This window comes from Eptesicus fuscus, chromosome 15 (genome assembly GCF_027574615.1).
Source record: "Eptesicus fuscus isolate TK198812 chromosome 15, DD_ASM_mEF_20220401, whole genome shotgun sequence".
Taxonomy (NCBI): Eukaryota; Metazoa; Chordata; class Mammalia; order Chiroptera; family Vespertilionidae; genus Eptesicus; species Eptesicus fuscus.
The window spans coordinates 74,949,543-74,976,544 of record NC_072487.1 but is presented as its reverse complement, the minus strand read 5'-3'; the positions used below and the strand labels follow the sequence as shown (position 1 = coordinate 74,976,544).

Here is a 27,002-nt window from a genome sequence, read left to right as displayed (position 1 = left end):
GAGCCCCTAAGCCACGGGTGCCGGGGTCCCTGGGCAGGGAAAGTGCGAGGTTCCCCCCGGACAATGAGTGTTTTGACTTCCTCAGACTCCACCCTTGCGTGCGCTCTCCCGCCATAAACGCCAAGGCCCCCGTGTATGGAGGGGGACGTGCCAGCCGCCCTGGGCAGTGGCTTAGGTTTTTGTCCCCATTTGCAGAGCAGGAGGCCCGGGCCAGGGAAGCGCCCCGCCCCAGGGAAAGCTCGGGTCTTCGTGTCTCAGGTTTTCGGTTTCCCAAGAGCCAGACTGCGTTCTTTCCATTTCTCTCTCTCAACTCAAGTTCCTTTATTTCAAACAGAACGTAGAAGCGGATACACAGCGCCCTCTCCCAAACTCCCGAACAAAGGGCAGCAGAGGGAGGCTCCCGAGTCCTCCCGCCTGGGCCGGGCCGTGGGTACCGTCTCCTCATGGAAAATGACACCCCGGGCCTGGTGCCCGGGACCCTCCCACACAGCCTGTGATTAGGGCCGCAATGCGACAGCACTGTTTGCATATATTTCTCTTACAGGGAGGGCCCGCCCCCTCCCTCAGCGCCCGGAGCAACATGTGTAAACAATTAAGCCGGTTTGTTTTTTCTAGAGCGCTTGGGAGGAAATGACATTGACATCCTAGCGCCCCACGCAGGGCAGCGCCTCTGTGGGAACCCGGCCCCCGGCTCTTTCCGAAGCTGGCATTCTTGGGACCTGCCTTCCGGGCCTCAGCCGGAGCCCCCACCCGGTGGGACCCCATCCCTGCTGCAGGCGGCCCCCACCTGGCCGTGCTTCAGGGCACCCTCCCTTTGGGCTGCAAATAGGAAGACGGGGTGTGCCTCCCTCGGAGCCCCGAGTCTCTCCTTGCGTGGCAGTGCCCGGGTGGGCCTGTCCACTCGTGCGCCCGGTTCAGTGCTCAGACACTCTCTCTGGCTGGCCCTGTGTGCCAGCCCTTCGCTGTGCAAACCCCCGGGGTGGGGGTGGGGGTGGGGGGGGGGGGTGAGCTCCTTGTGGGGAGGACCCTGCTCAGACCAGGATGGCCCCAGCTCCTGTCTGGGCGGAAGGGCAGGCCAGCATCTTCCAGAGACGTCTACCTGCAGGTCTCCTCTCCACGGTGACTTCCTCCCATGTGCCTGAGCCCGGCCCTGGCCCTCTGGCCTCTGCCTGCTCTGTCAGCCCACCATCTAGTCACCAGCCCATGTCCCCCGTGTGTCCAGGACACCACCCAGATCTGCCCATCTGCTCCCATCTGGCTCGGGCTGCTGCCCCCGCTGCCTGGACACCTGCCCGGGCCTCCGCACACACAGCCTCCTCCCCACACAAACCCCGTCCATGGCTCCCCAAGGCCAGGATGACATCCAAACTTTTAGGTCTGCCCACACACGCCCCACCGAGGTGCCTCCTGCTCCTCTCCTTCACGCCACACCAGGAGGCCCAGCCCTGCAGCTGGCCCGAAGAGGCAGCTTCTGGCTCGCCCAGGGCCTTCGCATCCGTGTCTCCTTAGCCAGGAACACTGTTCTCCCTCTTCTCTTTGTTTAAGGAACTCTTCATCCTTCACCCGGACACCTCCTCCGGGAAGCCTGCCCGGATGCCTTAGACCAGTGGTCGGCAAACTCATTAGTCAGCAGAGCCAAATATCAACAGGACCACGATTGAAATTTCTTTTGAGAGCCAAGTTTTTTAAACTTAAACTTCTTCTAACGCCACTTCTTCAAAATAGACTCACCCAGGCCCTGGTATTTTGTGGAAGAGCCACACTCCAGGGGCCAAAGAGCCGCATGTGGCTCGCGAGCCGCAGTTTGCCGACCACGGCCTTAGACGAAGTTTGGGGCCCCCTGTGCTAGGTGTGGCCCCTGCAGCCGGGGACCCTTTGTCGGATCTCTGCTCCCTCCTCAGGGCCTGGGGCAGGGCCTGCACACAGCAAGGGTTTCATGACGTGTGTTCAGTGATAAATGGCAAGTGGAGGCCCCGAGAGCACGTCCCTGAGGCAGAGGCCGAACTGAGCGAGAAAGCACAGCTCTGACTGCCGCCGCCGCCCGTCCAGGCCCAGGTCTCCCCCAGCTCCGGCCTGGCCCCCGCCGTCAGGTGGGAACGCCCCCTCCCTGGCTCCACCCAGCCCCAGCTCCCTGACCCCAGCGGTGCCCCACGCTCTCCTGCCGACCAGAGTCCCAACCGCCCCGCCACAGGACGTCACACGGCGCGTGTCCCCACGTGTCTGCCGCCACCAGGACTGTTTTCATGGCAGAATTCCAGGGGGAGTGCAAGGCGGGCCTTCAGGGGTGAATTCGGGGAGGAGGGAGAGGGGCCCTCACCTCGCTCGTGGCTACAGTCACCATTCCTTCTAGAACAAGAATGGGGACCACCCCTCACGCAAGGCTTTGCGTGTGGCTTTGACCTGTCTGAGGTCATGTGGATGTAGCCTGTGGGTGGGAGCGACGGCCCTTGGGGACACTGAGGCGGTGCGGGCTGGCAGAGAGAGTATCGACCCATCGGGGGGTGACCACCATGTCACTCTGAGGGCCACGACCAGGCGGGGCTGACCCTCTCTGCGCCCTCTGGGGTCAGGGCGTGCTGTCCTTCCTGGGGCTGTCGAGGTTACGGAGCTGACCTTGACCTTCCCTGCAGGGTGCGCCCCTCCGAAGGGGAGGCGGAGGGCCAGGGCAGGGGCTGCTCCAGACACGCCCCTCACCCCGCAGTTCTCTGCGGCTCCTCTTCATTGGTGCCACTGCCGGTGGCACATGTGTCCTCTGTCACCCCAGTTACCATCCGCAAAAGGGTGGGTTCGGGGCCTTGGGAGAAGGTCTTCTGGTGGCCTGAGCTGTCAGGAGCCCTCCTCTGTCCTGTGGGCCCTGGGACCTCCACTCTGCACCCCACCCTTTGTCCAGGCCCCTCCCCAGTCAAATGCTCGGGGTCCCACGCTTTGAGTATGCCCAAGAGCAAGGAAGTTCATGCCAGCGTCTGTCCCATCCACCCTGCCCCCTGCCACAGGGCAGAGGGCCGCTCCCTGACCAGAGAGGGGAGGAGTCCTGCTCACAGCCACAGAAACCCCGGGGCATGCGTGGGGTCCGGGGCGGGTCTCGCCCTCCTGTCCCACTCCCCACCCCTGGGCTCTGCAGGTGAAGGAGACTTCGTCCAGGAGCGGCAGACAGGGCAGCTGCCTGCTGGCTGCGGTCCCAGCCGGGCCCCGGCCAGGGCTCCCCGCGGCTGCTGGGGCCCCCGCGGCCTTGCTGCCCGTAGCTGCCCTCCCACAGCCTTCTGGGGCTTAAACAATTTTTTATTTCTTGAAGACAAAAGCTATTTGGTTTTAATACACAAAGTAAGTGAGGTCCTTGGTGAGCTCCTGTTCACCTTCCGGCCCAACCCCTGCCAGGGTCACGGGCGAAGTCTCCGGCGGCCGGGGACGAGGGGCTGAGCTGGGCTCCGGCTGGCGTCTCCGCAGCCTCTCAGGCCCCGGGTCCGGGCTGGAGGGGAGGGCCGGGAGGGCCCACCCAGCGGGCCTGGGACGGGACAGGAGGAGGTCGCTCTCCTGCATCTGCCCTCGCCTCGGCTGCCGACCGGGAGGCAGCGGTCCGGGTGGCCGGGCTCAGTTCACGGTGGGCACCTGGCTGTGGTGCAGGCTGAACTCCTTGGCCTTGAGGCGCAGGCTGGCGATGCTGTTGGCCATGTTGACCCCCGGGGCGGCCGGGCTGGAGCCTCCGGGGCTGTAGGGCGGCACTGTGCTGGGGGCGACAGAAGACACGGGACGCCTTTGGTGTGGCTCTCAGTCCCGGGCCCCGGCCCTGGCCCTCCTGCCGCCCCTCCTCAGTGCGCCCTCCTGGGACGCCCTCCCCTAGGGGCGGGGTGATGGGACTGCAGAAGTGCCCCCGGCCAGCCCTGGGGATGTGTGGGGATTTCTCGCTGGACCAGGAGCTTCCTGAGAGCAGGGCCGGGGTCCCGTCCACCCCGGCGCGGGCACGGGGCCTGTGCGTAGAGGACGGGTGAGTGCGCACACGCCTGGGTGCAGGGTGCCGTCCGTGAGTCAGGACAGGCCGGGCAGCTGGGAGACAGGCCGGCACCTCTAGGGCCTCACTGCGCACCACCAGGACTCGATGCCACGGCTGACTGCTGGGCTCACCTTCCACAAGGCCGAGGCTCCCGCAGAGACGCTCACAGACTAAGGGGCAGATGGCGCCCCCTGGAGTTGTGGGGAGCAAACCCAGCTCCCCAGCCCCCTCCCTCTTCCGTCTCACCCTGCCACCTCGGAGCCTGTTTCTAGCTGTGACCAGGGGAGAGCTGCCCCAGAACGTGGCCCTGGACCCCAGCCAGGTCCCCAGGACAGGGAGGCCACGGTCCCAGTCCTCGAGCCTCCGTTTCTGGCCGGGAAGGTGGACACGGGGTGTGGGCTCTCGCGCCTCAAATCCCGTGGGGTTCCAGCTGCCTGAGAGCCACGCGGGTTCTTCCCTCCCCTCCAGACAGGCCTCGTCGTCTCGCCCTTCCGCACATCCGTGTGCACATGCATGCACGTGCACACGCACACGCCTGTGCACTCCCAGGCACATGTGCGCACTCACAACCGTGCACACACACTGATGTGGAAATGCACACACTCATGTGCATACATGCTCACACTCACGCAACACACGCATACTCCTACGACACCCACGCGTGCACACCCGAGAGCACACGTCACACACTTGCGCACCTACCGCTTGGTGTGTGCCCGGTGCCAGGGGATGCTGGGAGGAGCCTGGGCCCTAACGCACCCTTGGGACCCCTGGCCACGCCCCTCCTGGCCTGACGGGGGCCGGCCCTCACCTGTAGGGGGACGAGGCTGTCCAGGAGAGATAGTCTGGGTTCAGGGCGGTGGGCCGGGGGGCCACGGGCTGCTCGATGGCGGCCTCCTGGCTGTAGGACTTGAGCAGCGAGGCAGAGCGGTTGGCCAGCATGGCCCGCTCATTCCGGCGGAACTTGGCCCGGCGGTTCTGGAACCAGACCTGGGGTGGGAGAGAGGGAGCGGGTGCGGCTGTGAAGGGCACCCAGGGCCTTCTGGACCCAGGTGTGCCTGCTCTGCTACCAGCCCCAGACTGGCAGCTTCCCCTCTCCGAGCCTCGGTTTCCTCATCTGGAAAGTGGGGGTGCTGGGCGATGCCTGCTGCTGGGTGAGCCGGTGTTGGAGAACGGGCGCGTGAATGAATGAAGGATGAACAAATGAGCGCTTGGCTGTTGTGAGGTTATCATGAGAGGAGCATGCTGAGCGCTCAGCCCCGAGCTGGCACCGAGTGAACACGTAACACGTTAAAACGACGTCCTCAAACCCCTTTGTGGCAGGCGCTGCTCGGAGCACTTTACAAATGCGGTAACTCCTTTTTTAGAAATTTGAAAAATGTAGTGACCCCTTTACTTCTCAGGAGAGCCCTATAAAACACACCCACACGATCCCGTGTTACAGGGAGGCACCTAAGGCACAGAGAGGTTAGGCAACTTGCTCTAGGTCACACAGCTAGTACGTGGCAGGGCTTGGAAGTGAACCTCAGCCTCTGGCCTCAGACGTTTCTGCTCTTGAACATCTCACCCCGGCAGCTCCTACCCCTGAGCGAATGGGGGCTGCGCGGCCCCCGGGCGCCCCGGATGGCAGCGCTCACCTGGACGCGCGCCTCGCTGAGGTTGACGCGCCGGGCCAGCTCCTCGCGCACGAAGGCGTCGGGGTAGTGCGTGCGCTCGAACACGCGCTCCAGCGCCTGCAGCTGGCTGCTGTTGAACGTGGTGCGGTTCCGGCGCTGCTTCTTCTTCCGCTTGGCGGTGGCGCCGCCGCGCCCGGGGCTGGGACACTCACCTGCGGGGAGGACAGGGTCAGCAGGGCAGCAGGGCCGAGGACGGCGCGGTGGGTGCCGGAAGCCCCCAGACTGGCCAGCCGCCCCTGCCCGCGAAGCTCGGACAAAGGCACTCAGGCACCTGCTCAGCAGTTTGCATTGAGTTGGTTTTTTTAAAAAAATATATGTAGTTATTGATTTCAGAGAGGAAGGGAGAGGGAGATGGAACCATCAACGATGAGAGAGAATCATTGATCAGCTGCCTCCTGCACGCCCCACACTGGGGATCAAGCACACAACCCGGGCATGTGACCTGACCAGGAATCGAACCATGACCTCCTGGTTCACAGGTCCATAGGTCCATGCTCAACCACTGAGCCACGCCAGCCAGGCTTTTTTTGTTTTTAAAATATATTTTTACATGCCCTAGCTCAGTGGTCGGCAAACCGCGGCTTGCGAGCCACATGCGGCTCTTTGGCCCCTTGAGTGTGGCTCTTCCACAAAATACCACGTGCGGGCGCGCACGCACAGTGTGATGGAAACTTCGTGGCCCATGCGCAGAAGTCGGTTTTCGGCCTGGGCGAGTCTATTTTGAAGAAGTGGCATCAGAACACTCAAGGGGCCAAAGAGCCGCATGTGGCTCGCGAGCCGAGGTTTGCCGACCACTGCCCTAGCTGGTTTGGCTCAGTGGATAGAGGATCAGCCTGCGGACTGAAGGGTCCCTGGTTCGATTCCGGTCAAGGGCACCTGCCTGGGTTGCAGGCTTGATCTCCAGGAGGGGACGTGCAGGAGGCAGCCAATTAATGATTCTCTCTCATCATTGATGTTTCTAGCTCTCTCTCTCTCCTCTCCTTTCCTCTCTGAAAAAAAATAAATATAATATATATATATATTATAATACATATATATATATATATATATATATATATATATATATATATACTTATTTCGGAGAAGAAGGGAGAGGAGAGAGAGAGAGACTGAGATGCTCTGTCCACTGAGGCCCCAGCTAGGGCTGCCTGAGCTTTGACTTGGGTCTCCCTCGAGGATGGATGGTCCAGCCCCAAGAGCAGGAGCGCCGGCCTTTAATTCACTCCTTCGTTCACCCATTCGCCCGCTCAGCACGTATTCACCAGGCACCTGCTATGTGGCAGGCTCCGCGCTAGGGCCAGGGGTGTCGTGGTGAAAAAGGCGGCCTGTGGAGCCGGGGGACAGGCACCTGCGGCCATGAGGGACGACCGGCCCGGCAGGGAGGTCCAGGAGACCCCCGCGTGGCGAGCACCGTCCAGGCTCTAGGCGTGGCGAGCCCCCCGCTGGCTTTGCTGTTTAATTGTAATAACACGTAATGAAGAGCAGCAAGGGTCCCAGGTCCCAGGGGGCGCTGCACGCAGGCCCTTCAGCACCGCAGGTCACGGGTGCTCAGAGGAGTCCTACGTCTGCGTGCCGTTACCCCATCACCCCACCTGACAGAGGGGAGGAAGGAGGATGCTCGGTACATTCCTCCCACATGTACCTTTTATCCAGGGGAGGAATGCTGGCCCTTCCTCCCCCAGGGCCCAGCTCACTGCCCACTCCTCCAGGGAGCCCTCCCTGACCACCTGAGCCCGCACGGAAACCCTCCCCCCACTCGGTCGAGCTCACCCGGCACTGAGAACCAGCACTGCCCAGTTCAGCACTTCCTTGTGTATCTGACTTTCTTACTAAGAGTGTGTATTTTAGCCCCGGCCAGTTTGGCTCAGTGGTTAGAGCATCAGCCTGCGGACTGCAGGGTCCCAGGTTCGATTCCGGTCAAGGGCATGTACCTCGGTTGCAGGCTCCATCCCCAGCCTTGGTCAGAGCGCGTGCGGGAGGCAACGAATCGCTGTGTCTCTCCCACATCGATGTTTCTCTCTCTGTGTCTCTCCCCCCTCCCTTCCACTCTCTCTAAAAATCGGTGGAGAAATACGCGTCGGTGAGGACTAAAGAATACACATGTTTTAATAACCAAGCAATGCCGCTGCCTGTCAGTCACCGACTCAAACAACCCAGGACGGAACAAAGTAAAACAAGTCCTTCCCTCTCCCCAGCTCCACGCCCTACACTTTACAAGATGACAAACCTGTGTTCAACGGAGCATCTAGAACATTCCAGGCCCTGCAATGGACACCACTCGATCCCCGTTTTCAAACAAGCTCCGAGGTGAGCCGGGTTTACCGATGGATTCAATCGGAGGCTGACTTGTTCCATGAAACTAGTGACTGTGTGTGTGTGTGTGGGGGGGGGCCGCCTCTGGGGGTGTCAGGCAGAGACCAAGGGAAAACGGGGACAGGCTGGGATCTGCTAAATTCCCTTCGACGCCCAGGACACGGCCCCGCACGGCCGCATCGCTGGCCACCCTGTCCGCGGGGCGGAGGGCCAAGCCTCGGCGTGGACGCAGCGGCAGGAGTCGGTGTTCGGAGCTCTCCTCGTGGGAAGGGCCTGCTTGCGAACACGTGGGACACGCGTGGGAGGGGTGGGCGGGGGGCTGCACGAAGGGGGGGGCCAGCGAGCCGCCTCCCCTCCTGGACCGGCTCAGGCTTCACTCCTCACCCCTTCCCTCCAAGGAAAGGCGCCGACGGATGGACGGGAATGTCCCTCTCCCGCCCCCGCCCCTCCATCCAGCAGGAAGAAACCCTAAACCGAAACAGCAAGGGCCCATGTGCTGAAAACGGGGTGATGAGCAATAGGCCACGCGGGACGGAAGCTTCCGGAACACCAGCCATTGCGGAGCCCACGTCCGCGCCCCTTCGGCTTGGGCACACACCCAGCGCAGGAGGGATTCCAGCCAAAAAAGCAGACTTTTTTCGGGAAGTTCCGGACCATTCTAAGTGGAGCGTGTTTAAGTGAAAACCGTTTCGTAGCGCCCGCCCCGCCAAGTGGGCGCCGGAAGAAGCAAACTGTGCGGTGACGTGGAGCGGGAACTCTCACCCGAAGCATGCCCTGCCCCCCCCCCAGCCCCAGATGCGCCCACCCGGACCAGCTGGCCTCCACAGCGGTGGACCCGCCCTCCCGGTTCCTGCCCAGGTTCCTGCCCCGGATGGGCTGCGCCCCAAAACAACTGGTTTGGGCAGGACCCACCCACTGAATCCCCCCAACCATCTATTTCACATCCGGGGAAACTGAGGCTGGGCTGCGTGCCCAGGGCCATGCAGCCGGGGGAGGAATTCTTGTCTGCTGGAGGGCTCAGCCCATCTCCATGGGGTCTCCCCCCCATCACCTCGCCCCTCAGGAAGGTCTGTGGTCTGTCACTCGTGGTCCCAGCTCTGGGAGACGCCACGGGGAGGGGTCCCCAGGTTCACGCATCTCGCTGGTGTGCCAGCACCCAGGTCCCCACCCTAGCCCACGGGGAGGGCGCACTGGGCACTTTTTCAAGAAATAATGTATTATTTTGCTTTTTACATTTTTGATCGATTGACTGATAGCAAGCGTGGAAGGGGTGGAGAGAGAAACACGGGTTTTGCTGTTCTGCTTGCTTATGCGTTCGTTGGTTGATTTCTGACCGGGGATTGAACCTACCTCGTGGGTGTATCCGGACGATGCTCTGCCCGACTGAGCCGCCCGGCCGGGGCGGGGCACCTCTTTGTTCTAAAGGAAGACCTCACGCTGGGAGCCGGGAGGGACAGTGCTGGCCGAGGTCACGCCAGGTCCCCGGCAGGAGCTGACTTTCACTCGGTGTCCGGGGCATAGCAAGTGCCCAGGGCCTGCCCGCGGCCCTTCGCACCACGGTGCGTGTGCCAGCGCGTGGGGCGTGGAGGCAAGGCCCTCCCGCGTCCCCCGAGCCGACGGGGGAAAGGTGGTGGGAGTCCCCGGGAGGGCGGAGGAGAGGCAGGCGAGGCTGAGGACGGTCCAGGCGGCGTCTCGGAGGTGACCCAGGACTCGAACCCAGAACTCTGGACTCCGCCAGGGCTCCCGGGCAGCCTCTGCTTCCCAGCGGGTCCCCTCCCGAGAAACGCTCAGCGGTGGGCGGGCGTGTCCCTGGCTCAGAGCATTCGGAACAGAAACAAATACTCTCTAAGCCTCGGGCTAGCGAGCGCCCAGGCCTGCTGGGTCCAAGCCGGGCTGTGCCCAGAGATTCCTTGTGTTCCATAAACGTCCTGCTTTTCTCTGGGATTAAAAATAAAGGCCTGCCGAAACCGGTTTGGCTCAGTGGATAGAGTGTCGGCCTGCGGACTCAAGGGTCCCAGGTTCGATTCCGGTCAAGGGCATGTACCTTGGTTGCGGGCCACATCCCCAGTAGGGGGTGTGCAAGAGGCAGCTGATCGATGTTTCTCTCTCATCGATGTTTCTGACTCTCTATCCCTCTCTCTTCCTCTCTGTAAAAAATCAATAAAATATATATTTAAAAAAATAAATAAATAAATAAATAAAGGCCGAGACCGCGTCCCTTTCCCCTGGCTGTTCAGATGCTGTTGTGAGCGGCTGGATCGGGGAGGGGAGAAACGTACGGGGCTGGGGGGGGTCTGCCACGCTCTCTCCTTGAAAACCCCAATTACCCCGTCCCCGATTACATTACAATGGAAAAAAACGGCTGGTGCGCAGCTCTCTGCCATTAAAGTATTTCACACGTACCATTTATTTGGCTGACCGCGGGCCAAAGGCATTTAAAGTCTCTGCTCTCAGCCAAGTGATCAAGTGCTCCTGGCTCCCCTCCCCGGCACCCATGGTTTTTCTTATTCCGTGTAATTTAAGGGCCTAAATAGTCTGGAGGGAATTAGCGGCAAATTCTTCCCAAGACAAATAAACCCGCCTCTCGCTCGGCCTTTCTCAAGCTGCCGAGGGACCCTCTCTATTTGTTTTTGCTTCAAATAGTCAGTTTGCGCCTGACCCCAGGGCCAGGGCGAGCTCCAACCCAAATAAATAACTTTTATTAATTAGCATTTATTCTGACCAAATCAGCAGCCTCCCCCTCCCCCCGATGCGATCTCTGCCAACACGTTCACAAAAATAAACAGCGGGTCCCCGGGACCTTGATGTGGATTTAACACATTAACACCGGCGGGGGGGGGGGGGGGGGGGGCGCGGGGAAGGGGGGACCGGGGCTTCGGAGCTGCAGAACGGGCAGGCAGGAAGGTCTGAGGAAGGAAGCAGAGGGGGGCCAGGGAGCCAGCCAAGGCTTCGCGCCCCTCCCCCCACTCCCCAGGTCTCCTGGGAGAGATCTGGGTTCCTCTGAAGGGCCCCTGGGAGCAGGGCTCAGACAGGAATTCTGCAAACCGCATCCTCAGCCGCTGCCCGAGCATCTCTGAGGACCCAAGCGCTACTCGGGGAGACGTGAGGGGGGCCCTCCCACCTCCCCTCAGGGGTGCGGGAGGGCCCCCGTGTAGGCAGAGTTGCGGTGGGAGAACCCTTTAACCCCGCCCAGCCTCAGGAATCTCATTGAAAGAAGGCAGTAACATTTGACCCTCATGACAACCCTGAATGGGGGGACTCTTAGCCCGATTTCACGGATGTGGAAACTGAGGCACAGAGGCGAGGCCACATGGCCAGTCAAGGCCGAGCTGGGATGTGAATCTGCAGAGCAGCACAGCTCCCAGGTCTTACCCACTGTGGCGCGGGCAGCCGGCCCTAAGCCGACCCCGCCCTCCTCCCTTCCCCGCTATCCTCGTGCGTGAACTTCCGAGTGCCTCTGCCGGGTCTAAGGGTGTAGGAAACAACCAAGAGGAGGGATGCTGACGGCCACAGAAGCGTTTCTGAGCTGGGGTACATGCGGAGTTCCCAGGCATGCAGGCCAGGGGGGCTTCCAGGAGGGGGCGGCGTGCGGGCCGCCCCCCCCCCCCCGGTCTCCCTCCCCCCGTGAGACCTACGAGGGCAGGACCAAGGGCAGGCCTGCAACGGAGTCGGAGTCGGGTCAGCGTTTAGAAAGAAAGAAAGGAGGTGGGAGGAGGAGAAACATGGTCCCTAGAGGCCTCTGGAGTGGGAGCCTGGGCTCCGGGCTCCCCAGGAGGCCGGCCCACCCGCCAGAATCCCACGCAAGGGGCTCAAGAGCTGGTTTCATCTCTGGCCAACCTGACCTCCGGCCCGGACACGCGGGGACCAGGGCCCAGGCGCAGAGGAGGGCTCCCACAGTGAGCTCGCACAGGCCGACTTCCCAGCCTCGCCTCCCAGGAGGCCCCACGACCTCAGCGGAGAGGCAGCGCCGTCTCGGCCTTACAGAGGCCGGAGGGAGGCCCAGAGAGGGGCCAGGACCTACCCGGCCTCCCACAGTGACTGGGAGCCTTTGCCGGCAAACCCCAGGCCCTTTCTTTTCTCGCCACCCCCCTGGTAGCCACCTGCCAGGGTAAGGAGGGAGGAGGCACCCTGGCCCCAGCCCAGCCCTGGGCAGGTCCTCGGTGATCAGGACAACAGGGTGCAGCCCTTCTCTTGAGGGCCCTTCTGGCTCTCCCCACTGGAGGGAGCACCCGGTCACCCTGGGTGGGGGCTTTGGGCCGTCTCAGGGCTGCTGTCAGGGTTCACGCCCTCTCTGAAATCAGTGCTCAAGCCTTTCCGGGGCTTGCAACTTCTCTCCCTCCCCAGCTTACCTTCAGGTCTCAGCTGATATAGCGCTTCCTCCGGGAAGCCTTCTTGGATTACACACACACACACACACACACACACACACACACACACACTGTCATTGCAGGGTGAGTGTGGGGTCCTTTGTCAGGCAGGAACTGGAACTTACTGTTCTTTTTCTCTCTGGGACCCATCACCCAGCCTGGCCCAAGGCAAACGCTTCACAAATATTTTTCGAGTGTTGAGTGAATGAATGAACAAACCAGGAGGCGCTGGCAGGGTGTGGAGGGACGACAGAGCCTGCCCTGTGTCCTGGGCTGTCTCCAGGGCCCAGGTCCTCCTGACGGAGCCATAAAGGCAGCCAGTGCCATCACGTGAGATCGTGACCACAGGGCAGGAGGAAGGGGTGTGGGGCAGACGGGAGTGTCAGCCACTGCAGCCACTGTCCCCTCCTCCTCCCAAGGATGTTTCACCTCATTAATTTCGAGCAAAACCCAAGGTGCTGACACGCTTTTATAGCTACCAGCCTGGGAAGGAAGGGAGGTGAGGGGGGACGACGCAGTGGGGCCCGAGGAGTCAGAGGGGTTCCAGGGGCCCCTTCCATGCTCCGTGGCCTCAGTGAGCCACCCCGGCCTGGGCTGCCGCCCCCGCCCCGCCCCGCCCAGCCCTGAGGCCAGTGTGGCTACAGGAAGGTCTCTGCAGGCTTGAGGGGACCCCAAGTCCCGAGGAGGCTGGGAAGGGCCCCGGAGGCAGCTGCAATGCATCTGGGTCTCTTTGGGGGTCGGGGCCACAGCATCCCTCAGCGGAGGGGCCAGTGGGCCACAGGGGTCTGCCTTGCTAGGCAGCACGAGCTCCTACCTGCCTCAGGGCCTTTGCACACGCTGTTCCCTACGCTGTTCCCTCTGCCTGGAGCTCTGCGCCCTTTTGTCTGGTGAATGCTTACCCAGCCTTCAGTCTGAGCCGGAATTGTCTGCCCTGAGAGGTCTTTCTTTCCAGACCTCAGGCCAGGGTGGGTCTCCTTGTCGCAGGCTCCTGGGCCCCGGCCCTGTCCCGCGAGCGTCTGTATTTAAGTCCCTCCCCTGTTTTGGTTTTCTGCTCCGTGCCTCTCTCCCAGCCAAGTCTAAACTCCAGGACGGCCTCGGGCCGCAGGTTGGCCTTGTCGCTGCTGCATCCCCAGGACCGAACAAGAAGTTTGGTTTCAAAGATCCTTCGGAACGAATGACTCTATAAATGCAGGAAGGCCTCGTTCCAGAAAAAGAGCGGAAGTCTCCACATGACCCTCCAAAGGGCCAGACAGTGGTTTCGACGTGGCACCCAAAGCCCCCGCAACTAACGAGCAAAGGGTAAGTCAGACATCCCCAAAGCCAGACGCTCCTGTGAACACCACCAAGGACGTGAAGCGATGACCCACAGGACGGCAAAAGTCTCTGCAGATCACATCCTGGGCAGGGCACTCGCACACAGAGAGCAGGCGCGCTTACAACCCGCCAGTAAAACGTCGAATAACGCAACTTAAAAACGAGCAAAGGATCCGGAGAGACCTCTCTCCACAGAAAGTACCCGAATGACCAGTAAGCACGTGAGGTGCTATAAGGCGGGGAGACGCAGACCAGAGCCCCACGAGGGACCCTTCCCGCCCACCAGGACGGCAGGCATCCGGCGTCGGGTAGCGACAAATGTGGGCAGCACGTGAGCCGTCGGACCTCAGACGCCGCTGGGGGGCCGCACAGAGGGGCAGTCTCGTTGGAAAAGCGTCTGGCAGCCCCTCAGACGTTACACACGGAGTTGCCGTGTGACCCAGCAATTCCGCTCCTAGGGGCGCACCCCGGAGGAGCGGAAACTTCCGTCCCCACCAAACCTGGACACGAGGGTGCACAACAGCACTGTTCCCAGCAGCCAACACGTGGGAGCAACCCAATGCCCACCCACTGGTGAGCGGACGTGTGAGGTGTAGCAGCTCACACAGCGGGACGTTAGTCGGCCACGGAAAGGGATAAAACGCGATCACGGGACAACGGGGAGAACCCGGGACGCAGCGCGCTCCGTGAAAGGAGACAGTGCCTCTCACAGAAGGCCGCCTATCGTGGGAGCCCACTTACGGGAAGAGAGGACAGGCGAATCCACAGAAACAGGCGAATCTACAGAAACAGGCGAATCTACAGAAACAGGCGAATCTACAGAAACAGGCGGTCAGCGGTTGCCAGGGGCTGGGGGGCACGGGAGGGAGTCGAGGTGATGACTGATGACTAAAGGGGGCGTGGTTTCCTTTTGGGGAAAACGTGCTAAAACTGGTTGTGGCGATGGTTGTACAACCGAATATACTCAAAATCGCTGAATTGTACACTTTAGGCGGGTGAATTGTATGGTATGTGAATTATAGTTCAATAAAGTTGTTATAAAGAACACACACAGCCCGGCTGGCGTGGCTCAGTGGTTGAGCATCGACCTATGAACCAGGAGGTCATGGCTCGATTTCCGGTCAGGGCACATGCCCGGGTGGCAAGCTCCATCCCCAGTAGGGGGTGTGCAGGAGGCAGCCGATCAATGATTCTCTCTCATCATTGATGTTTCTCTCTCTCTCTCCTCCCTCTCTTCCTCTCTGAAATCAATAAAAATATGTTTTTTAAAAAACACACACACACACACACAGAAAAGGGGGAGAGGTCAGAGACACAGGGGTCGGCAGAGAAGGGAGAAAAGGAGGCCGCTGAGTGCTTGAGGGGACACAGGGAGGGGAGGACGGAGTGGGAGACGAGGGGTTGAGGCCCAGACAGTGGCTCAGCGCTGCTGGGAGCCCCACAGCTGCTCTGGGTGGGGTGTTTGGGGAACCCTCAGTGGGAGAGCAGTCAGGAGGCGGCGTGGGGCACAGCAGGCCCACTGTGGGAAGTGGGGGGTGGGCAAGGATGAGGCCAAAACTGCTGAGGCCCAGGAGGCTTTGAAAAGTGGGGTCATTGGGCCCGAGGGGGACAGGGACGCAGCTACTGAACAGGGAGCATGTGTCCTATTCTCAGGCGCAGACAAGGGCCGGGAGGTCAAAGGCCAGGCACAACTGGCCATCCCGAAGTCCGGGGTCCCTGGAAGCTCCCAGCCTGCGGGGCTGACTGCTGTCCACTCAGAACTCCAGGAGCCAGGGTTCAAGTTCCCAGGCCTCTGGTCACCTCTGGTCATGTGAGCCCAGTTTTGTCTGCTCCTGAGACCCCAAATCCACGCTCCAGAGAGTGGGGGCACCTGGAGGAGAGGGGGTGCAGGGTGGTTGAGGGTCGGAGGCATTGAGGAGGATGACAGCAGCTCTCTGCTCAGAATTTGGTCTGAGAAGGGGGTTAGCGTCTGGTTTTAATCTGAGGCTGGTGGCCAAATGCCAAATTTATTGTAAAACCTACATTTTAATAAGGGGCTGGGATCTGGAGGGAAGCTGCCCTCGTTAACCATTTCCAGGCCGGGGTGAGTGGCTGCTCGGGGCTCAGGGTGGGGGTTCCCTCCCAGGGAGGAGCCGCGGCCTCTCTCAGCCCACAGCCGGCTCCCCGAGGGCCGGGGGCTGGGACGGAGACGGCCCGTTTCCTTGTGGCTCGGATCTGACACAAAGCTGCCCACAGCTCTGGGGTCTCCAGCCCATGTCCTCATCTTCTCCAGGACTCAGACCTGCAGGGATCTTACAGGGCCTCTGTCAAAGCCCCTCGTGTTTAAAAAAACATTTTTATTGACTTCAGATAGAAACATCAATGACGAGAGATGATTGATCGGCTGCCTCCTGCACGCCCCCCACTGGGGATGGAGCCCACAACCCGGGCATGTGGCCCAACCCGGAATCAAACCATGACCTCCTGGTTCATAGGCTCAACCACTGAGCCATGCTGGCTGGGCCCCCTCATTTTTGGGAAACTGAGGCTGGGTGAGGGACGGTGGCTTGGCCAAGGGCTCACTCAGCAAGGCAATGGGCCCCCCAGTTCGGTCCACTGCGATCCGAGCCCTGAGAACACACATTTTCCTCCTTCCTGCTCCCTCTCTGTTCCTGGGTTCCCAGTTGGGGGGATGGGGGGTGTCCCTGACCCAGGGATACAGGGTTGGGGCAACCAGCTGCCCACCCCGAGCGCAAGTGCCTGCCCCTCCCAGTCTCTGAGGACGAGGAAAGCATCCCAGACGAAGGCAGCGCCCACTGGCCCCTCTCCTGGTTGGTGGGGCCTCCCGTGACCCTGGCTCCGGACGGGGCTGGCCTCCCTGGGAGGCTGGCCTTTGGAGCGCCGCGGGAGGCTCCGACCCATCCGTGACTCGGGGCCGCTGGAAAACGTGAGTCTGAGGCTCACTCCGAGAAGCCCCGGGCTGCCCTGCATGTTCCTGCCCCCCTCTGGGCCACAGCTCGGGGGGCCCCTCCTTCCCCACCCCTTTTTTTGGCTGCAATTTACTGAACTTTTATTACGTGCCTGGCACTGGGTTATGGAGCCCTGCCTTCTAAAATGTGGAAGGCACTGTGGTTAAGCTTTGTTCTCAGTTGAGGCCAGTGAGGCCCAGAGAGGTACCGTCACTGAGCCAGGTCACACAGCCAGGCAGGGATGGGTTTATGTCCCGTCCGTCTGTCCCCCAAGGCTGACATCTGGAGGAACGAGACCCTGGTTCACAATTTCCAAGCCAAGGTCACGTTGCAGTTAAGGACCCCGGGTGGGGCTTTCTCTCCCATTTCGGAGCTCTGGGCCCCGGGAGCCGGAAGCCCGCAGCCAACACCTGCTGGAGGCAGGCGAGTCCCGGCATGTGGGCGCAGGGACCTCTCCCCATCCGTGTGGCTTCGCTGACCGCTCTTCTCCACCTAAATCCACCCACACGCCAGGCTCACAGGTCCTAGTGCCCTCAAGTCTGCAGGCCCCCTGCTCTGTGTCGGTGGCGGGGGGAGAGGGGAGGGGATGCTCAGGGCCTGGGCACGGAGCCACCTGCAGCATCCCCGACGGTTCCCACCACACCCTGGGCAGCAGCCAACCCCGACCCTAGAAAACTCGCCATTACAGTGAGCCGTGATCCCTTCCCCGTGGGCGTCCCAGTGGTCCCGGGTTTATACATTGAGGGGCTGCACACGGGGACTCTCCCCAGGGCACCTTGCTAACATGTGAAGGCAGGCTCTTCAGCGGGGACCCTGGGAGCCTGCCCCGCCCCCTGGCCACCCTGTGGTCCCGTGGGAGGGGCTGACTGCAGGTCTCCCAGATTTCTGGATGCCGCTGACAATTTCCTTGGGAAGTCCCGGGAAGCTTGGTTAAAAGAGACGCTCTGATGCCCTGCATGTGTCTGGGGGTGGGGGGTCCTTCGCAGATGCTTCCGGAGAAGACAGCTGATCAGACGGGAAGCCGTGCACTGGCCTCTAGTCTCAGCACCGGGCACGGCGTCTGGTACACAGTAGGTGCTCAGTAAATGTGGAATGAATAAATATCTGAACGAATGAATGGAATTTGGGTCCCCATGGGGAGGTATCCCCAATTTTCTGCCTATCCAAACAGTTGAAGACTTTTATGCATCCTCGATTGGTGGAAACTGTTAAAAGCTGCCCACTTTTTCTGACCCTCCCATCTGTGAAACAAATTTCTTTACTGTTTTTAAAAATTTTTTAGCTCTGGCCAAGTAGCTCAGTTGGTTAGAGTGTCGTTCCTAGAGGCCAAGGTTGTGGGTTCGATCTCCGATCAGGGCACATACAGGGGTCAACCAATGAAGGCATAAATAAGTGGAACAACACAGCCATGTCCCCCCCTTCCTCCTCCCCTCCCCTCTCTACTGCTCCTTCTCTCTCAAATCAATAAATTAAAATTAAAAAAAAAAATTAGGGGCCAGAGCATGAGCCAGGGAAAGGCTTCAGCTTGGCATGGCCGGTGCTCAAGGTCAGAGGAAGGGGACATCATTCTTCCCGCGGGGAAGGGGGGAGCGGAGGAGCCCTGGACGGTCAGCCGAGGCCCCCTGGAGGGCAGGGAGGGCAGACGGGGCTGGGGGCCAGGCAGCTGGCCATCCTGATGCCCTGTCAGCCGGACCCTCCCTCTGCCTCCTAAAGGTTTGGAGCCAACGGCCCTGCTCGGCCAGCCTCCAGCCATAAGGGGATTTGAGCCCCAGCCCCAGGTTGGTCTCCAGCGTCTGGGCTGGAATCCCCCTCCTCCAGGCTGTGGCCTCGAGCCTGTCACTGCTCCTCTCTGGGCCTCCGAGTCCGTGAAGCGGGTCTGTGATGGTCCCGACAGGATGACAGTGATGCGAGGGAGCAGCCGCCGCAGTGCGGACACGCGCCAAATCTATGGCCGGGTCTCAGCCCTCCCGCCCCCCAGCCCTGGAGGTGCTGCCAGCCCCCCACCCCACGTGCCCCTGAGAGAGGCCTCACCTTTCAGTGCTGATGTGTAGGGAGCTACACCCCCTGCCCCCACTCAGCATCCCAGCCCCCCTGCCCCCTTCAAGGACAGGGAAGCCCGCAAGGCCGGGAGAATCCGTTCTTTCCACATACATGTATCTTCAAAGGTTTTCTACGAAACACTCTTTTGGAAAGAAAGCCTGGGGGAAGGGCTGCGAACCACGGCCCAGGCCCCCGGGGGCAGCCTCAGCCAGCCCTGCCCTTTGTCCTCCCCCTGCTCTCTGCCTCCCTGCCACCTCCATCCAGGGGAGACCAAAGTGTCCCCTTCCCCCGCCACCCCCCTTCCCCTGCCTCCTCTGCTGGGAGTGGTCCTGACGGGCCACCGGGGGCCCAGTCCCCCAGTTTACAAGACCCTGAGGAGGTCCAGAGAGGGAAGCAGCTGGTCCTCTAGAGTGGAGCACCCCAAGGCAGCCCTGGGGGTGGCGTGGGGCATGCTGCTGCCCGCAGCCGGGGCTGGGGACCACCCAGTGTTGGTGCCCAGCTGGTTCAGGCCTCAGTGTAACCCTTTCTTTCCCGGAGGGTGAAGAGCCCCCTCCCAACCCGGGGTCCCAAAGCCACCAGCCCCCACCTTCCTTCGCCCTGCCGCCCGCCCCTCCCCCCGCTCGGCATTGCTCAGCGTGGCCCGAGCTTCATCTTCAGGGAAGCTCTGACTCAGAACCTTTAAAAATCTTACACACAAACTTAAGAAAACAAACTTGGGGGGGGGGGGGTGCGGGAAGAGTCCCTGGCCCTTGTAAGGGGTGTTGGGGAGGCTGGGCTTTCGGAGAGGCCTCCGTTCTCTTCCCGGAGACAGTGTCTGCGGAAGGGGGGGGGGGGGGGGGGGCAGGACCCACCCAGGAGCCCAGCGTGCAGGGGGGGCGGGGGGGTCACTTCCCCAATGGGCGGGGCTCTGCTGGCGCGCGGCTGTTGGGTGGGGGTGGGGGTGTCTTTTACGCACAAGCGGGTCTGAGGTCGACCCGAAACCCAGGGGGTGCCCGGCCCGGCGCGCCAACCGCCGCCCACCCCGCCCGGCCATGTGCGCGCCAGCCCGTGCGTGCGAGCGCGCCGCGCCGGTGGCGGCCAGAGCGGCGCCGCGGCACATCTGGTTCCAGGCGAGCCCCTGGCGCCTGCCTCGCCGCAGACCCGCGGCCCAGACACACAGACGTTAATAGATCGGCGCGCCCAGCCCCGCGCGGCCCGCGCCCGCCGCCGCCCCGCCGCCCCGTGTGAGCGCGGGTGGGAGAGGCGCGCGGGGCGGGGCGCGTGCGGAGGAGGGGGCGCGAGGCGCAGCCCCCCCTCCCCCTCCTCTTCCCGCCGCCTGTCCGCCCTCCGGCTCGGACACCTCCCTCCCTCCCCCCCCCCCTACCCTGCTCCCTAGTCTCCGCTGGGTCCCGGGTTGCAGCTGGGGCTGCCCCGTCTCTTCCTGGAAAACCAAGTTCACGGAAATCCAACAGGCGGTTCCCACGTGCCCGGCCGCGGGCCAGGAGCGGGGCTGGGCGCGCCACACGCGCTTCTCCGCCCATAAGCACCCTAGGAGCCAGGTACACCGCTAGCATCTCCCATCCCCATTTCATAGTCCGGACAACGGAGGCTGGAGAGGTCACAGGCCCAAGGTCACACAGCCAGAAGGCCACCAGGCTGGGCTGTTGGACCCCAGCCCTCGCCCTCGCCCTCGCCCAGATGTGCCCCCTCCTACCTCCTAGGGCGCACACCTGGAACCCAAGGTCACCCAAAGTTGGCCCTAACTAGTGCCTTTCCCTGGAGCGCCCCTCCCTCCCCTTTTCGGAGACCCTCCGCTCAGCTGCACCCTGACTCCCTAGCTGAGGTCCTCCGCCCAAGCACCTGGGGGCAGTGAGGCTCCGTGGGGGCGCTCCGTGGGGGCGCTCCGTGGGGGTGTCCTTGCCCTTGCCAAGGTTCCAACGCGGGGCTTATGCACAACTGCTCCCATATCAATCCCTGAGCCCGGAGGGTGTGTGCGGGGCCCACTCCTGCTCAGAGATGCTCCGCGTGGAAGCTGCTGTCATTAGTCAGGGCCGTGTGCGGGGGGGGGGGGGGGGGGGGGGGGGGGGGGGGGGGGGCGCGCCCTTAGGAATTGCCCACGCGAGCGTGAAGGCTCATGGGTCTGAGCGGGCTCCAGTGGGTCGCCTTTGTCCTCCTTCCTCCCGCCCTCGGTCCCTCCCTGGGTCTCTCCCTCCCTGTCTGCCCCCCCCCCTCCCCCATGTATGTCTATTTGTATATTTATTTCTGTTCCGGCCGTTAGCCCCTATGGGCTGAGTGTGTGTGCTTGCAAATTGCAAGTAATTTGTTGGCTCCAGGTTCGGTTTTCATTCCCCCTCCTCCAGGGGACTTTATAAGGAAACGGGCCCACATCAAAGTGCCATGCTCACCCTGCACTGGGGGGAGAGCCTCTTTTCCTGAGCTGCTTACACGATGGAGAAGGAATTCTGTTTAGAACGTTCCCGTTAATACCCCCTGAATTCACTTGGGGGGCTTATTAACTCTGGCTGTCAGAAATGCTGGGTTTAGAACAAAACCACACTTTTAAAAAGTTCCCAGCCTGGAGGTAATAAGCTCCGTAATGGCCTCGGCGAACCTGCCCGGGGACTGGAGCCCGCCAGGCAGTCTTTCTGCCGTCCCAGCCAAGTCCCACATGAAAGGTTCCCCCACCACCCCGACCCTGCCCCCCACCTCCACTCCCCCAGCATGTGGGCCTGGGGGAAGGGCAGCAGGGGGCAGGAAGGGGATACCCTGCAAACTGGGGGCTCCTGACCTCGCTCCCCCCTTCCCCAGCGGGCTCGGGGGCGGGAAGGCCAGGCCACTGACCAGGACTAAGCAGCACTGGCTGGGAGCCTAGTAACCTCCTAGCACGCCCCGGCCACGCGGCACCTGGAGTGAGTGGGCGTGAATTTGGAGGGAAGCTTGCACCTGCCGCTTCCGCCTCGGGTCTCCGCCAAGGCAGTTTCTCCTGGGACTAGAGGGAGCCCGTGGCGGTTCCTGGTCCCCCTGCCTGTCCTTCCCCTGGTGGCCTCCCTCACTCCCTGAGCCAAAAAGCTCTGAAGGGTGCCGATGGCTGCACCCTGTCCACACTCCAGGGCCCGGTGGGGGACAGGGTCCTAGACTGGCCAGAACAGCCCTGGCTGCAGAGGGGGTTCGCTCACGAAGGGATGGGGACTGAACCTCCCAGGCCAGAGGCCTGGCCCAGCCCGGAGGCCTTTGCTTGGCCGCCAGGACCATGTGCTGACACCATAGTGCCGATCATGATTCTCAGAGGGGTTCCCCCAGCTGCCCTCCACGGAGCCCCCGATGTGCCAGGCCCTTTACACACGGACTCCGCACCCCTGCAGCCCTTGGAAGCAGAGGTCATTGTCATACAGATGAGGGGAGAGGACCTGGGAGGTCTAGCAACTTCTCTAAGGTCACACAGCCTGGGGGAAGGACTGGCAAGTTCCTCCGAGGTCATGGAAGTACATTTGAAAAAAGCCATGTTCCGTTCTGGCTCCTTTAAGCAGATAAAGGAGCAGCCACCTGGCATTGCCAGGGCGCAGACCCTTGTCCAGGGCCCCACCCCGGTGGTGGTGGGAGCAATGACCCGGCCTCCGTATTTCACACGGGACGATATCCCTCTTCCTGCACAGAAATACCACGTTGCTAAGTCATGTTGGCGAGGCTGGTTTGGCCCCGAGAGAACAACTGTTTTTCAGGCGAGTATCCACCGTGAGAAAACTTCTTTACGAAATTTAATGATAAACAACCCGGCGTTTAAAACGGGCCAAAGGCCTTCACAGACATCGCACCAGAGAAGATTCCCAGGTGGTGATCAGCGCCTGAAAAGACCCTCCCCATCATGCGTCAGAAGGAAAATGCAAGTGAGAGCAACAGGCAGACACGGCTACACGCCTAGGAGAGCGGCCACCATCCAGAACCCGGACACCGAGGACGTGGGGCCACCGGGGCTCGCTCTCATTCATGGCTGGCGGGAACGCAAACTGGCACACCGCTGTGGAGGACGGCTTGGAGATTTCCTACAAAACCAAACCCGCTCCTCAGTGCTCATACTTCTTGGTGTTTACCCCGGGGAGCTGAAAACGTGCATCCACCCCAAAAAGCTGCACCCCAATGTTTATGGCCGCGTCCTTCACCATCGCTGTGCTTCGGTAGGTGGGCGGGTAAAGGGTGGTACATCCAGGCAATGGACTATTACCCAACAATAAGAAATCAGCGACAGAGCCACGAAGAGACACGGAGGAACGTTACAGGCACATTGCTAAGCGAAGGAAGCCAGCCCGAAGAGGCTGCGTGCTGTCTGATTCAGCACGTGACGTCCTGGAAAAGGCAAAACTATGCAGACAGTCCAAAGATAAGCGGCTGCCAGGGATGGGGACAGGGGAGGGACGAAGAGGCGGAGCACGGAGGAGTGACACTGTTTTGGGCAGGGAAACGTTCCGTACGATGCGATCATGGCGGGTAGCTGTGGACTTTGGCTGACTTGGGGTGACAATGATGTGTCCATTTTGGTTCGTGGATCGTAGCAAACAGATGGCTCTGGACAGGGAGGCTGTGCGTGGCTGAGGGTAAGGAACTCTGTGTGGGAACTCTGTGATTCTTGCCCGGTTTGGCTACGAACCTGAGACTTCTCTAAAAAAAAAAAATGTCCATTTAAGAGAGAAAACAAAAATTAAATCATCACCTGTGTTGTGCTGATAAATGCTGAGCCATCGGTTCTCTGGAAGGAGAGACCCTTCACTGATAATGTTTGCCAGCGTCTGGGGTGTAAGCATTTCCACCAAGGCCCATTTCTAGCTCCAATGGGACACCAGCGAAGGCAGGATTGGGACGAGATGGGAAGCGCACCGGCATCCAGTATCTCCACTGTCCCGATGCCTTAGACACAGCCCCCAGAAAAGTAAAACAGAGACGTGGCTGCCAAGAATGGGGGGCAAGCTGGCAAAGGGTGGCTCCGTGCCTGCTGCCCAGGCCACCTGACGGACTGGTCACTTTGGGAGGCCCAGAGTGGGCTCCTGCTCTCCACCCACACGCTGGGTGGCCTGGGGACAGCTCCCGGGCCTCTCTGAGCCTCGCTGCCTCACCAGTGCAGGGGGTGTGATACAGCTTCCTCCGTGAGGATGCGGTGAGATAATACGTGGGAAGCACATAAAGCGGGGCCTCGTGTTCTTCAGGGAACGCTTCCTTACAAATGGGAGCTTCCTCACATGTCCAGGAGCCTCCCTGCCCTCTTGGTCCAAGGGGTCAGGTGAGGCCCACCCACGTGGCCCAGCCCTCGGCCAATCAGCACACAGCTCCTCTTCGGCCACTGTGATTGGCTCAGAGGTGGGCAGGGCCCCAATCTTGGCCCTGCCAGCGGCTCTGGCCGCTCCATGGTGTAAGCCCTGGATCCTGTGGAGCCTGAAGTCCCACCCTGGACCTCTCAGCTACTAGAATGAAAATTACCTTAATTTCGTTTATGCTACCTGGGGCCAGTTTGCTGTCCCTCGTAGGGGACTGTCCTAACTAGACACTGCTGAGGCCCACCTCTACCCGAACCTGGCCTTGCCCTATGGCACTAGAGGAATGTGCCCTCCACTCTTGGAAACCTCTCCCCCCCAATCTGGGTGAGTACAGCCAGGGGGGCTTGTGGACCCGCCCCTGCGCCTGGGCTGGTGGTGGGTCCCTCCCCAGCTAATCTGAGATGTGGATCTTTGCCGCCTGTTGGGAGGGCCTCCTGAGCAGGAAGGGAGGGCTCTGGGGTCTGATCCCAGCTCTGCCGGGCGCTGGCTGTGCAGCCTTGGGGTGGCGACACCCCGTCTCTGAGCCCCAGAGGCCCCTGTGCTTCTCAACCTGGTGGAACCCATGGGCAGGCGATTGGATACCTGTTCATTGTCCGTTCACTGCCTGTCTCCTGGAAGCGGGACGCCCCTAAAGGCCGATGGGTGGGTGTCTGCCCAGTGCCTGCACATAGTAGGGCCTCAGAAATATGTGTTGAGTGGCGGGGCCTCCGTGTCTCACCTGTGAATGGGAACTTGGGTGGCTTCTGTAAAGGTGAGGGGGGAGCACGCGGCTTAGCTCTCCAGGAGGGACTCTCGGTTACTGGGATGAAGGGGGTCCCGCAGGGGCTCCCCGTGGACAGCGACTTCACCCAAAGGGGTGACTCTAATGATGGCGTGGCAGCCCTGGCACGGCAGGTGGAGGGGACGATGGGGCCACAGTCTGAGGCCTCCACATGGAGCTGGGAGCCAGAGCCCCGCCCTGACCTGCTCTGGGGGCCCAGGCTTTTGTTTGTCTGCTGTGCCCAAGGCTGAGGAGCACTGTCCCCGGGGATGGACGGGACGGACAGATGGACGGGATGGACGGATGGACAGGATGGACGGGATGGACGGATGGACGGGATGGACGGATGGACGGGATGGACGGGACGGACAGATGGACGGGATGGACGGATGGACAGGATGGACGGATGGACGGGATGGATGGACGGATGGGATGGACGGATGGACGGGATGGATGGATGGACGGATGGGATGGATGGACGGACGGGATGGACGGATGGACGGGACGGACAGATGGACGGGATGGAAGGACGGACGGGATGGATGGACGGACGGGATGGATGGATGGACGGGATGGATGGATGGACTGGATGGATGGATGGATGGATGGGAGGGACGGACAGATGGACGGGATGGACGGATGGACGGGATGGATGGACGGATGGGAGGGACGGACAGATGGACGGGATGGACGGATGGACAGGATGGACGGGATGGACGGATGGACAGGATGGACGGATGGACGGGATGGATGGACGGACGGGATGGACGCAGCCCCTGCTGAGAGAGGGTGGAGACACTGCCCTCATCCCTCACCTCCATCTCACCCAGAATGTGCCAGAGACAATGGAAATAAACAAGACGGATGGGGCTGGGGTGGAGGGAGACTTGCCTTAACGTGAAGCTAGTTTGGGTTGGGACACGCCCCATCCCCATGCTGGGGAGATGAGGGACCCTGGGGGTCAGCAGCTGCCAGGGGTGTGGCTGGGTCCTCTGCCTGCCCTCTTAGGGACCTGCCTGTGAGTTGCTAACAATAGCAACAGCAGTAATAATACCAACTGCTGCACGACCACGTGCCAGGACTAGGAGGTGCTTCCTCCCTCTGCTTCCTCACAACCCACTGTCATTATCCCCACTTTACAGATGAAGAAACTGAGGCTCCGAATTGGGAAACCCCTTGCCCCAGGGAGCGAATGGGGGCCAGGCTCACTCGCCAGCCAGCCCAGCTCTGGACCTCCTCTCCCTGGGGTCTCTCTGGCACATGAGGAGGCTCCAGCCTTAACCCCCCCACAGCCCCCCAGAGCTGCTGCCCTCCTGACCAGGCCCAGGCCACATGTACCCGCAGTGCCAGGGCAGCCCCACTCTCCCAACCTCTGCTGTTGCTCCCCGTTTCTAGAAAGCAGCGAATATTTGCCCTGATCCCCACAGAGCCCAGGAAGCTGCACGGAGCTCTCCAGAGCCCGGGGTTCTGCAGGGCTCTGAGCCCCGGTGCTAGAGGGGTGCACCCACCTCTGGCCTCTCTGGACTGGGCGATGGCTCTCCTGCCTCCTCCCTGACCTGCTTCATCCCACACGGCCCACCACCCACTATTCACTCATTTCCGTCCGCTCCGGCTCCCGAGGTGGCGGGAGGAGGGTTTGGGAGGAGCTGAGAGCTGGGCCGGGGAGGTAACCCCCATATGCTCACTGTCTCCTTGGCCCCAAACTCTGTGCACCCCCCTGAACCTGCCTCCTTACACCCTGGATGCCTGGTCCTCCTGGAACCTGCTTCCGGTGGCCACTTGGACACGGGGTCCTGGCAGAGAAAGAAGCCGCGAGGGAAGGGGCGGGAAAGCCGGCTTCCGATCAGCTTTCCCATGCGTGCAAACACCGCGTCTGAGCCAGCTGTGCCGCGGCCCAGGGATCCGCGGAGTGCGAGTGTGTGCATGTCTGTGTGTGCGTGTCTGTGTGTGTGTACCTGCGCGTTGTGTGTGTGGTGTGTGTGCACGTGTCCTGTGAGGCGAGTGCATATGTGTGCACACGTGTGCGGTTGTAGACAGGTGGCGAGAACCAGCTGTAACCCTGAGGGATCCTATCTGGGTCTCGGCCTTCCTCCTCAGCCTCCTCCACAGACCTTCTAGAAGTTGCAATTAACCTCTCACTGGATGTTTAACCTCAGATACCGCAGCATAACAATGACCGTGCTGGTGTACCGACGGTGCTGGTCATGGAATTAGGCCTGGCTCTACGTGTCCCTGGGAAACGAAGCAGATGCTCATGCTGCCCGCCCGGGAGGGGCAGTCAGCGCCCGCAGCCGGGGCCGCGAGCCAACGCCGC

General features: G+C 61.6%; 1 protein-coding gene across 1 annotated transcript in view; it reads right to left on the bottom strand.

Annotated features, from left to right (window-relative positions):
* Window positions 1-3,270: 3,270 nt before the first annotated feature.
* Window positions 3,271-27,002, bottom strand: part of PRRX2 (paired related homeobox 2) — a 37,509-nt gene continuing 13,777 nt past the window's right edge. Inside the window, exons 2-4 of the mRNA XM_054727598.1 lie at window positions 5,626-5,816; window positions 4,800-4,978; window positions 3,271-3,724 (exon numbers count right to left, since the gene is read on the bottom strand). Coding sequence (XP_054583573.1) covers window positions 3,589-3,724; window positions 4,800-4,978; window positions 5,626-5,816 — 506 coding nt within the window. The 3' untranslated portion in view covers window positions 3,271-3,588. The remainder of the gene's footprint in view (window positions 3,725-4,799; window positions 4,979-5,625; window positions 5,817-27,002) is intronic.